The sequence below is a fragment of the Emys orbicularis genome, chromosome 18 (genome assembly GCF_028017835.1).
Source record: "Emys orbicularis isolate rEmyOrb1 chromosome 18, rEmyOrb1.hap1, whole genome shotgun sequence".
Classification (NCBI taxonomy): domain Eukaryota; kingdom Metazoa; phylum Chordata; order Testudines; family Emydidae; genus Emys; species Emys orbicularis.
The window spans coordinates 4,398,388-4,411,524 of record NC_088700.1 but is presented as its reverse complement, the minus strand read 5'-3'; the positions used below and the strand labels follow the sequence as shown (position 1 = coordinate 4,411,524).

The 13,137-nt window shown below is 40.4% G+C and overlaps 1 protein-coding gene across 2 annotated transcripts in view; it reads left to right on the top strand.

The window, feature by feature from the left end:
* The window catches only part of RABGAP1 (RAB GTPase activating protein 1), a 108,056-nt gene that overhangs the window by 34,693 nt on the left and 60,226 nt on the right, over window positions 1–13,137 (top strand). For both annotated transcript variants that reach the window (XM_065418647.1, XM_065418648.1), the window contains 4 exons: window positions 30–199; window positions 2,881–3,055; window positions 5,203–5,296; window positions 9,040–9,190. In XM_065418647.1, the coding sequence (XP_065274719.1) occupies window positions 30–199; window positions 2,881–3,055; window positions 5,203–5,296; window positions 9,040–9,190 (590 nt within the window). The remainder of the gene's footprint in view (window positions 1–29; window positions 200–2,880; window positions 3,056–5,202; window positions 5,297–9,039; window positions 9,191–13,137) is intronic.

Sequence of the window (13,137 nt, the reverse complement as noted above, 5' to 3'; positions counted from 1 at the left end):
ACTATTGATTTGATTTTTTTTCTCTGTAGATAAAGTGCTATTCATGACTACAGCTGTTGATTTGGTGATAACTGAGGTTCAGGAACCTGTCCGATTCCTTCTGGAGACCAAAGTCCGAGTTTGCTCACCTAATGAGAGATTGTTCTGGCCCTTTAGCAAACGTAGCTCCACTGAAAACTTTTTCCTAAAACTAAAACAGGTAACACTGTCTTTTTATCTACAGTTAAATTTGGGGCTTGGCAGGCTTAACTGACCATAACCCCCCTATAATTAAATTATTTTGAGACTTTAGAGGTAGATTTAGGATGCATTACAGGTTAAATGTAAACATATTGGGGACAAGGATAAACTGTCAGTGCAGTTTAAAGGCCCAGTCCTGAAGCTCTGATACATGTGTTGTCCTATTGAAGCCAGTGGAATGAATCGTGTATAAGGGCTGCAGGTTGTCGTGTGTAATTAACTTCTGTACTTTCAAACCTGGTATTTGGGATGTTACAAAATTTCCTTAATATACAAGTCCTGCTTTTCTTTTACTTGACATGCCATAGTATAAACATAGAAAAGGTAGGTTACTTTTTGCAAAGATAAACAGGATTTAAATGTGCAAGTCCCAGAAAAATTTGACAATTGACCTGGAAAGGCTATTTTTCTTCAATAATGCTGTTAATGTCTAAGAATTGGAGAAGTGTCACTGCACTGCTCCCTTTCCCCCCTGTGTTACATGGTTAGAGCAGAGGTTTCAACAAACCAAATATCCCAGCTTTTCCTGTTGCAAAACGGAACTGGGGAGCAATGTCAAAAAGGCTAACATCTTAGCTTTTTTACACCACCTGCTGGAGAGAAAAGGGTAAAGTCTGTCTAAGACATACACTTGAATAATATATGGCAATACCTCACGCCAGAAACTATCAAAGGCTTGAAAATGGATGGTGAAAACCACCTAAGAGTTAGTATGTGGTGGGGGGGGGGGGAAGCTATTCCCTAATTTATGAAATGGTCACCCTGAAACAAAACCACTCTTTAGAAGAAATAGCGTATGAAAACAAACCATCCCGTTGGTGAATTCACACAGTCCAATAGCACTGGGTGGAGTCAAGAATAGTGAGGGAAGGGGCTCGCTGTTCTCTTATTGTTCATGAATTATATTGAGTCACCTCTTTAAGAGGCTCAATTGAAACAAGCAACTTTCTCCCCCGTGTTCTCTTTTGCACTTGTTGGTTTTGGTTTTTTAAAGTAATAGCAGATAGTGGCATGGTTTCTCTGAGGCTTCTTTGCTGCATTTATCTTTTTTATTTAAAGTTAATTCCATGTGTAACCTGTTACGTTGCTGAACAGCTCATTCCAGAAGCACCTGATATGAAGAGATGTTATGGAAACCTTCCTTCAAAATATAGGCTGGGGAAAAAAAACCTCCATGTAGGAGATTAGTCTGATCCTCTCCCTATTTGGATTGATCTTTTTGAGGTGGATTGTGGAGATGTTAAACAATTAATGCAGTTAGCTATAAATATTTCACTAATCTTAGAATACAGGCTGCTTTTCTGCCTGGTAATGTAAGGAAGCTTATCTTACTTAGCTAATTTTGTATCTTTTGTCTTACCAAACTCTGCATGCATTGTGACCTTTATCTCACGTAATTCTGCCTTGTTCACAGGCACTGACAGGTTATCCAACTTCCAGTGTTTACTAATGGAGGAGTTAGCACAATTCATAGTTGAAGTGACCGATATAGAGAGTCATGCCTGATAAGCATGGAAGGGAAACTTGTTTCTACAGAGAGGTGATTAGTCTTTAAAAGATACAACTATGTAGAATTAGCTTATCTTAGTTTGCCAATGTTTCTTGTTTCGGAAATGGTGGAAGCAGAGGGATTTTATTTTCCCAGATAACATTCATTGACTTAGTGATCTTTAGTCTGGAAGAATTTCCATTAATTTAAAATACTAAAATGATGAAGTTGAGCTTTGGGAAGTTTTTTACAGTGGAATTCTGTAAAAGTAGCTATTTCTTTGATTTTGACTGGGTGGAAGTAAAGCTTCTTTAATGGTCTTGAATTAAGTTAGAATTTTGTGAAGTGTTTACATAGAAAGTCTTTGCTTTAACTTCCCTGTAACAGGACAGAAGCATTGAAAATTAATAGAGGAAATAAGGCCAATAGAGGAAACAATGGACCTTGGAACCCATAAAGTTGGCTACCTGTGTTCTCAGCAAGAATACCCGTACATCTTACTTTTGAAGCAGCAAATAGACAATCAGTAGCCATGCTGGGACACTAAACAAGAACAAACAATTTTATCACTAAAAGATTACAGAAAAAAATGTCATACACTGCACTATTAGTCTGGTGAGAAGTTAGCTATAGTTCTAGGTTTTTGTCATTCGTAGTATTTTTCCCCCTTAATGAAAAGGTTGTCACATAGTCAAGAATTCACCAAACTTCCTCTCCTACAACTTCCCCAGAGCAAACATATCATATACTGTTGAAATACATGCTACCTGTGTCTCCAGTCCACTCCTGTGGAAAAAGATGAGCCTGCTTATGAGTCCTGGACCTGAAATGTACTCATTTGTCCCGGGGGGGTACATCTTACTTGCAGGAGCTATACAACTCTGAGTGATGTCTTTTGGATTATGTTTGCTATGCATTCCCATGAAATAGGGGCAGACACCAAACACCACAAGCATTCACAGCCCTGGAAGTTGCATTGGGGCACTGAAAGGACTGTAATAAAAATGTCAGTTCTTCACTTTTTCCTATGTGGATGGTGGTGAAAATAGTTCCTCTTCTCCATCTCCCCTACCCCAAGGAGAGGATGTAGAAAGAACCTTGTGAAGCACATATTCCATATTCCTCACTCACAAGTATATTTTCTAATCCAGATAAAACAGAAGGACAGGAAGAACAACACCGATACGTTATATGAAGTTGTGTGTCTAGAAAGTGAATCAGAAAGGGAGAGAAGAAAAACTACAGCAAGCCCCTCTATTCGATTGCCGCAGTCTGGGTCCCAGGGCTCAATGATTCCTTCCCCTCCAGAGGATGACGAAGAGGAAGGTAAGAAGTGGGTCCTGTAAAGTTTGTTTTATTTGCATGCTTTGAAGGAAATGGAAGCCAGCCTAGGTAACTAACAAAGCTATTTAGAACAAGTTACCTTTTGAATGGGATCTTGTTTCACACTTTAAAGCTATGAGTGTCTGATAACTAACATTCAAACAGTTCCTGCAGCTGCCACTCCATTTTTCTTGGACACTTCTGTGAACCAACTAAATGCTTTTCCTTGGTTCATTTGAATCGGCATTGAGACACACTGTGAAGAGTTTGAAACACCGTGAAAAAGTTAAAAACGCTCATAGGCTGCTTAGAAGCATCTGACCTGAAGTAGCACTTGAGATGGAGTTTGTCCCTCCTTGACCAAATGTGAACAGCTGCAGCAGTGAGAAATGGGGAGTTGGCTTTAGTTTGAGATGTCTATAAGTGGCATGTTTGCAATGAAAAGTGAGCATAGGCTTCTGTAGTGCATAATGTCACACCAGGAGCTATTTCACTCTTTTGGTGATGCTTTTCATTCTGAGACCTGGTGCGTTTTCAGCCGGCTATGTTGCCATTTCATTTTTTTAATAGACTTTTGAACTGTTTCTGAGTAACTGTTAGAAATGTAATCAGTATGCTTGAATTATAGCATCTACCACTTCACATATCTGCTTGTGCTGTTCTAGATTTTTCACGTATGAACCAAGATAACTGAGGTCCATTCAAAAGGAATGTATTTTTGTATAAATAATTGAATGGAACAACACTGTCAGACCACTGTTATGGTATCAGAGAAATACTGAATGGCAGCAGAGCTTTTTATCTACATTACTTGTAATGAGCATTTCAAAATATCTGTGACAGAATATATCAGCTATGAGATTGGTTTTAACCAAGGTGTAGCGGGGTGGTTACCCCGCTCCTGCCTGGAAGGGCTTAAAACAGCCCCAGCAAAGGGCTGCAGCTCTAAAAGCTGGGCTGATTAGGGAAGCAGCCACAGCTGGCCTGTATAAAAAGGCTGGGAGCCAGAGGCCAAACAGTCTCTCTCTGCACTCAGAGAGAGAGAGAAGGGCCTGGCTGCAGGGAGCTTAACAGGGTACCTGAGTGGGGAAAGGCTGGGGAGCTCCAGCCTGGAAAGCCCCAGGCTGCGGCCTAGTAGAAGGCCACAGGGGTGCTGGGGGTTGCAGAGGGCAGCCCAGGGGTAGACCAAGGCAGCAGGTCCAAACCCAACCTTGCCTGTGATGAGTGGCCTATACTGCAGTCTGCCCCAGGGAGCAGGGGCTAGTTGGTGACTGGCAGTGGCCTTATTCCGAGGCGAGGTAGGGATAGTGGGTGGGGGTTCCCCGGGGAGGGGAGACCCTAATACTGAGGGGTGTACTGCCAGGGGGCAGCACCCCAGATAAAGGGGCACCGGGGTCCAGGAGGGACACGGGGGCCAGAGGACAGCCGGATCACTGGCCTGCAGGGGGCGCTCCAGGACGCTGGAATGAGCTAATTCCCAGAGACGACCAGCAGGAGGTGCCGCAGGGCTGAGTCCGCCCCTCTACACAAGGGTTGCTTCTTGGGGTTGTGCTTAGCTACTCTTTCATTTTAGCGATGGAATGTGCAGCATTCTAAAAGCTACATAATTCAAGCTTAGGGAGCTATCAAAAAAGTAATAGCATTCAAAGGAAAAGCGCAAAGCAGTTCAGGTTGCAATGAATGCAATGACATTATAATGGCCTCTCATTATATTTCATAAAGGAAACAAGATCCCTTAATCTTTCATTTGAAAGATCAAGAGTTGAGGATGTTACATTATCTATCACTGGCAGTATTTCAGTTGTTTGTCAGGTACTTGCTGCTTTAAAACGCTTTAGCAGCGCTAGAGGTGCAGCATTTCACTGATAGCAATACCATAAATTTCTTTCAAGATAACATCTGAAATATGATTCCATTGGTAGCAATTAGGTTAACGCCTACTTTGCATTCTGACTTGTTCTGGACTGAATTGTGAGATGCCTGGTAATGATTATATAAGGATTGAGTCTACAAATGCTGTATTTCTCCTTGTTAAAATTTGCACAGATACACCAAGAACTGATTCACGTTGTAGAGAGTTGAATGCTAATCTCCTGGTAGGATAGTTCCCCCTGTTCTTACATTTTCTCCTCTCTTCTCATTCATTATAGATAATGACGAGCCTCTCTTGAGTGGTTCTGGAGATGTTTCCAAAGAGTGTGCTGAAAAAATTCTTGAAACATGGGGAGATCTTCTGTCCAAATGGTAAGAAGCAAGAATATGCATTCTGAAAATGGTACTTCTGAGTCCTCTCAGACATGATAGGTTGCCAGCTAAGTGTGTTGTTTCTTCGCAGAAACATTGTTTCTGGAAATTAGTTGAGAAAAGATTAGGGTGGATTAAATCCTCTGTTACTGAGAATGCCTCTTATTTTCTTATCTCATAGTTCATAGACTTTAAGGTCAGAAGGGACCATTATGTCTGACCTCCTGCACAACACAGGCCACAGAATCTCTCTCACCCACCCACTCCTGTAACAAAGCCCTAACCTATGCCTGAGTTATTGAAGTCCTCAAATCGTGGTTTAGGGACCTCAAGGTGCAGAGAATCCTCCAGCAAGTGACCTGTGCCCCACGCTGCAGAGGAAGGCGAAAAACCTCCAGGGCCTCTGCCAATCTGCCCTGGAGGAAAATTCCTTCCCGACCCCAGATATGGCGATCAATTAAACCCTGAGCATGTGGGCAAGACTCACCAGCCAGCATCCAGGAAAGAATTCTCTGTAGTAACTCAGATCCCACCCCATCTAACATCCCATCACAGGCCATTGGGCATATTTACCTGCTGCTAATCAAAGATCAATTAATTGCCAAAATTAGGCTATCTCATCATACCATCCCCTCCATAAACTTATCAAGCTTAGTCTTGAAGCCAGATATGTCTTTTGCCCCCACTACTCCCCTTGGAAGGCTGTTCCAGAACTTCACTCCTCTAATGGTTAGAAACCTTCGTCGAGTCTGATTTCAGGTTTTGTCTGATATCTTTTGTATTTCTTCTTTTTTGTATGTCTGAGTGTTCTTTAAAATCATTCAGGGAACATGTTAGTTTCTTGGGGTTACTGCAGCTGCAGGTGTTCTGGAAAGCCTAGTATTACTTTGCGCTACATTTGCTAATAAAAAAAATCTAACTATCAAAAAAAAGAAGAAAGCTGCAGCTTTTCCTTCACTTTGGCTCCCCAGTGATCATTTCCTGGGTAGGTTCCCTCATTCCAGCTCCAAGGTCGATCAGAGCTGAGCCACTTACACCCTCTGAGTATCCTTAGCCTTCAACTCTTAAGAATGCTGTAGGATCTACCTTGGATTATGAGGATGTGTCCACCTCATTAAAGGAAGATAGGCTCTGGGCCCATCAGGGGACTGTATGAATCATGCTTTTCTAGGAAGTGCTGATTTATCTAGCACAGAATTTCTAAATAGTAGAGATTCTGATGCAACCCATAGCCTCCCTTCCTGGGCGAACAACTAGCCAGCTTTGCATACTAAGATGAGCCTCCCTCAAAGAGTTTAGTACTGGGATCTTTGCAAAACTCTGTCAACATTGCACAAAGAGATCACGCAAACACAATACCAGATGGAGCATTTCAAACTTGCCCTTGGTCTCCATCTAGCATTGGTTCTCTGCTTGTGCTTCATAACACCATTGAAAAGCAGAGCAAGAAACATCCAGAAAGCTGAGGGAAAATGAAATACTACATCCCCAAGAAGGAGAAAAGCAAAGCTACAGTACAGTAGAGATCAGATTAAATCCACATTTAAGCAGTAGGAAATTTACTAATATAATGAATTTTAGCAAATATTTTCTTGATATGAAGCTAGTCATAGCCTAGTAAGGGGAGTGGTTCTCTATTGATCTTTAATACCATCGTTTCAAATTTGATAGGGTTTTTACTTCCAGTTTTTTAATACAAATACATTATGGTAATTTGATAGGAGTGCTGGACATATGAAATTGTCACTTTAATATAACAAAAGAGTGGAAAGACTGCAACAAAATGATGTCCTCTCTTCCCCCACCCCCTTACAAGCAGCTTGATCAGATGAGCTCTACAAATCCTCTCTCAGCAAGAATGTTTCTCATATACTTCAGTTCTGTAACTCTTCCAAGGCTGAAAGGTAATTAAGCCACCTGACACTCGCACTGAAAATGTTTTGGCAGTTCTAAGGATGTGGAGTGCTTCTGTGCTAATGCTGGCAATAACAACTTTAGTGTGGTGGTAAAGTTTCCCTCTTAACTTAAAAAAATATTGCAGGTAATGATCCTTGAGCTTTTAGCATAATAGAGGATTGAAAATCCTAAAAAGGAGAGTTCAGGTGCTTAGATGCCATGGTTTTATGATCTCATATTCAGATTTTTTTTATAGCAATTAGTGATTTGTTGGTATTCTTTTAACTTTTCTTTACTATGTATGGTTTGTATTTTATTACAAATGAGTCACATGTTCTTCCCACTCCAAAATCCAGTAGTTGGGAATATCTGGTAACCTGTTACCCATGAAGTACACAGGTTCTATTGTGTGACACTGTTTTATTAAACCTACTATATATACTAATTCTGGTCATAAATTAAGGCAAGGCAGTTCATAGTCTCTTCAGAGGGTTTGTATTTGTTGTAGATGTTCTAACTCCCAAGGTTGGTCCTGAGAACAGATTTTATTTCCCTTATAGATTATAATTGATTAGTGCTCCCTGTTATCAAGCTCTGTTGTATTTCTGGTGTAATGGGGGAAATCCTGGTATTTAAAAAGCTTTCTAGCAAGATGATAAATTCAGGAGAACTGAATTTATGTAGAGGGTGAAAGAGCAGATTATAATACAAGGGTCCTGTGGAATAACTGCTGTTTTAAATGTCTGACACTCTAACTTTTGCGGCCCCAGATGATTGTAATGGAATCATCCTACTGTAGATTGGAGAAGAGCAGGAAAGGAAGCCTGTGTGTGTGTGTGTGTATATATGTATATGTATATATAATATTCATTCTAGACTGCTGGTATAGTTTTTCTGAGCAATAATCCCCACATTTAATAATTCTACCTCTTGACAAATAACCACAGAGTCAAACTATCCATGCATATTAAAATTCATTTTTATTATATTATTTTATATATATATATATATATATATATATATATATATATATATATATATATATATATAATTTTATATATAATAAAAATGAGTTTTAATATGCATGGATAGTTTGACTCTGTGGTTATTTGTCAAGAGGTAGAATTATTAAATGTGGGGTTATTGCTCAGAAAAACTGTACCAGCATCTAGAGCAGTTTAGAATCTGTGGAAATTCAACGTAAACTAGCTACACAAGGCAAGTAGTGATAACACTGGAAATTATTCGAACACATGCTTATAGTTGGAATTGCACTTTAGATTCTTGAAAACTGGTGTGTGGCCATTCTAGTCCTAAAAGGCCAGCTGATTACTGTAAAAAGCCTAGAGAGCAATATGCATTTCTACCATAAGCTCTTCCCCCTCGTGTCCAAGTCTGCCATGTTGGCACAGTTTGAGATAACATAGGTCTATAAATCTTTTAATTTTATAACTCTGAGTGAAGGTTTAGATCATACAGAATGTGGTGTATTTCTGTACTTGTGTTTAAGTCTTTTCTGCTTTGGTATATTGTGCTGTTGAGTCTTACAGCAGGTCCAGGACATGTTTGTCTTCAAACTAGATTTAATAGGGTTTATGGAAGTAGATTGGAAATGTGTCCCATTAGTTTTGTTTCTTTCATGGCTCCTGAATGTTCCCATACTGTCATTATATTACAGCCTCCTATGGACTAGAAAGATACTCCAGCAACACACAGACTGTCTTGAAGTTTTCTCCATTGTGTCTCACATTCCACATTGCATTTTGGTTGTTACACGTGTTTTCATACGTTTGTACTTGGGCCACAGTGATGGAGCATAACTTCCCTCTTGCCCTCCCTTCACCCAGGCATCTCAATTTGAGTGTGAGGCCAAAGCCTTTGTCAGCGTTGGTGAGAAGTGGTGTTCCCGAGGCACTGAGAGGAGAGGTGTGGCAGCTGCTAGCAGGATGTCATAACAATGACCACCTCGTGGAAAAGTACCGAATTCTCATCACAAAGGTAAAGTGATGCATTTTATTTTTTTAACGTCTTATTGGTAGAAAGGTGGATAGTTACAAGAATCCTGTATTGCTTAAAGGTTATTGGGTATAACTGAATACGGAAGCCGAAAAAGTCAATATAATGGAAGAAAAACATAGCAAAAAACCCTAGCATCTGGAGTATTTATTGTGGAGTTACCTCCACATAGAGCATATTTCCCTTTAATATTTCCACTAATATTTTATAAAACTGTGACCTGTTTTAGTTTGCCTCTTAGGAATATTCAGCTATTTGCTTTTTATGTCATTGTTAGAGATTTATTTGGTTAAATTCTTTGGCTTGCTCAGATTTCCTATTGGAAAGGTAACGTCTGTTATATTGCCCCTAAAATCTGTTTGCAGCTAAAATGAGAATCCAGACCTAAATGTTGAAATTTAACTTGTTTCTTAGTAGCATAACCAAGTCAATGTAGTTAGTTAGTTAGTTAGTTAGTTAGTTAGTTAAAGGACATATTTGGGGTTTTTTGGTCCAGCTGTTTAATTTTGCAGATCTTGGTTCTTAAGAACAACAGTAGTGTATGAATTTTCTGACATCAATGTTGACAACAATAATAAAGAAAAAGGAAAAGACATTATATGCTCAAACATCATGCAACCGTGCTTCTCAAAATTCAAAATATAACAGTTGTTCAAGAAATAAGAATGAAATATCTTTTCTCCACTATCAGTATTCTGCGTTTGGATATGATCGTTCTATGCACAAGCAATCCTATTTTACTGTGTTCATCAAATGATAAAGTACTGAAGGACTGTGTCAGAAATGACTGATGGTGAGAGTTCACTACAAAAGTCCTCTCAGTGTAAATTCATTGTCCAAAAGATAATTAGCAAAATGAGTCTGAGTCAGTCTTCAGATATCCATGATCTGATTACACATAACCTGACCCTGATTTGCCAGGAATAATTACAAACATTATTCTGAAGGGAGAAGGGCATCTGAAATAAGACCAGTGGGAAATAAAGCTTTGATTTATGTTGCATAATCACACAAGTTTAAGAAGAAGGTAGTATTATCTGTCAAGCAAAATCTCCTGGGTGTTTCTGTTGTATTGTTTCAACTGCTAGGTGAGGAGCTGACCATGTCACTTGTGTCCCCATTCCAATATTTTGGTACTGGAATGAAGGAATGACCTGTGTGTAGTATAGTATAGTGCGTGACACACACTCCTCCTGTCTGAGTGAGTAAATGCACTAGGGTGTTTCATTTTCCTTCTTAAAACTGTGAAATCCTTCCACTCTTTCGCCTCTTGGCAGAAGCAGAGGAAATAACCTGGCTGTGATGCATTGAAAGTTTCCCTGGAGTCACAGGCAGGGAGAGTTGGCTGATTCAGCATTGTGATATAGGGACAGGCCACTCAGAAAATACTACAAAATTAACCTCTTGAAGAAAATTAGCATTGAATGAGCCTCTTTGGCATGTGATCTCATCGAGTAATTGGCTTAGGCAAACGAAAGTGAAGTCTACTTTTTAATATCAATGCCATATTTGAGAATTGTTGTGGTGACCAAAAGTCAATTAAATGAAAATGGGACAGGAGTGTTTTTATAGTATTAGTAGAAAAAGGGTGATGGTCTGGAGGGAAAAAATATCTATTCAACTTTTATACTGAATTTTCTATAGTCTGCCTAGAGTGAGGAATGGTGGAAGACCTAGAAAAAGGGATAAGGAGCTGCATAGGAAGAGGTCCAGAGATGAGATTAATTCCTTTAGAAGGAGGAGATGAGAGAAAAGATGTCAGCAGGGGCAGAATTGTGTGCAGCTTTAAAGAAGGACGAGGACCTTGAAGTGGAAGGGAAGAGGATTAAAAGAGGGAAGTGACCTGGTCAGTGATGGAGAGAAGTATGGGTTTTATTTGTGTTTGTGTGGTTTTGGGTAGAAATTTGGATGGATTTAAAGTGAGTGAGGTGAGGAGCAAAGGACACTTATTGCAGAGAGGGTTGTGACCTACACTCCTGCAGTGAGCCTGGGATCCTGCGGGTCCTGCAGGACCCTCTGCCATAATAGTGGGTAAAATGTATTTTGTTGCGGGGCAGGATTGGGTGGGCAAACCCCCCAAAACCCAGACTGCGGTAATTTGTGGGAAAACACTACATTGCTCATCAGTTTGTCATAAATAGAATTTCAGCAATGTAAAGCAAGTTTTTCTTTAAAAATAAATAAATAAATAAATAAAATAAAGGTTTTAATACTTAAATTTAAGTGAGAGATGGGAAAAAATTTAATGTCTATTATAACAGAAGTTAAAGTATTTTTTACGTGGCTTAAGTAGGATTTGTTGTTGTCTTTTAGTGGTAAAAATTGTCTGAATTCCGTTATATATCCGACTGGATGGTTTTTTAAAGTAGCATGGGGGAGTCTTGCAGGATCTAAGGTTTTTGCGGGTGGGAGTGGGATAAAAATGCAAGAAACAATGCTGGAACCGGTGGGAATGGGAGTGGGTTTTGCGGGATGGGAGCAGGGGCTCTGCTGTGACCTTCCTTTCAGATAGCCAAAGCTGGCAGAATCTCTTAAGCATCTCTAACCAGGTTTGTTGGCCCCTTCTTGTAGAGTGCAGACACAGCATTGTTGTTGTTCTGTGGTTGGGGAGGGCTGCTCTGAAGGGTGATTCCGTGGACACTTGTAGTAACTTGCTTAATCTTTCAGGCACAGTCCACCCTACAGGGAGTTCAGCTGGCTGCTGGCATATAATCATCAGACTTGTTTTGCAAAAGGAAACCATGATAACAGGTTGAAGAAGTGTCTCAGGTTTACATGCAGTTTGCTCTAATCAGCAGGCTTCTTATTTGAGAACTTCATCACTCTAAGGCAGCAAGTTCACCACTTTGGCCTTTGCAGCAGTTACCAATATCTTTGAAAATGGTGCAGTGTTGCTGCTCAAATCAACTCATAGTACTGATGTACCTGTCAAATGTTTGGCAATAGTGCTTCCTGGCAGAGCAGTATAGAAAACCAAGTTCTGTGCTGGCTGGCATCAAGCCCTGCCTTCTCTGTAAAGCAACTTGTGACACTTCAGATAACTTCATCTCATGTGGTGGATGTGCATCTGCAGAAGTGTCAGTTCCGCTTAGTGTGAGCAAAAAATGATAAACAGAGAGGATGTGCTAGCGACTGGTGTTCAGCCTTCTACCGAAAATTATTTAAGACCAAAGAATGACTTAAATGCTTTCCTCGTGATCAAGAATACTGCAGCCTTTCAGGTGTGCTCCTCTCTGCCAGAGAGCTGTGCGCAATGAACTATCATTTCTAGTCGCTGCATCGGATTGCATTGGACACTGTAGTCTTTTGGCCTTGTCTTTTGCTTCAGGGCAGTGAAAAAAGGTAGGTTTCTCACTGAGATTTCAATCAACTGCTTTGGTTAAGTGACTAGATCAACTTCTTTCATGCTGACACTTTTAAAAAATAACATTTGGAGAGTGTTCAGTGCAGCACATACAAATAGCAGCTGGCACTTCTGCTTCTCCTTCCACATGAGTAATTGCTCCACTGACCCAGCAAGATATCTGCAATTCCATCATATGCTTGCTAAGTGGAAGGGCATGAGTGAGTAGATTTATAATAGAGGTGGATTGTGTTTTGGTCTCAGTGTTTGGTTTTCATTATTCCTGATTAACTCTGACAATTATACATGGAGTTCTAACATGAGCTGTTTTAACTGTTCTGAAGAGAACCGGTCAGTTGTCTTAGCCAGAATACTGTAGTGTGACAGAAGGAATTCAGATCTCCACAAACTTAGTTGAGCTTAGGGTTACCATTCGTCCGGATTCCCCCGGACATGTCCGGCTTTTAGAGTTAAAAATAGCGTCCGGGGGGAATCTGTAAATGTCCGGACTTCCCCCCCATGCAGAGTGCGCGCGGCTGACAGGGCAGCCAGCCGGATGGTGCCACTTACATGGGGCTCCGACAGC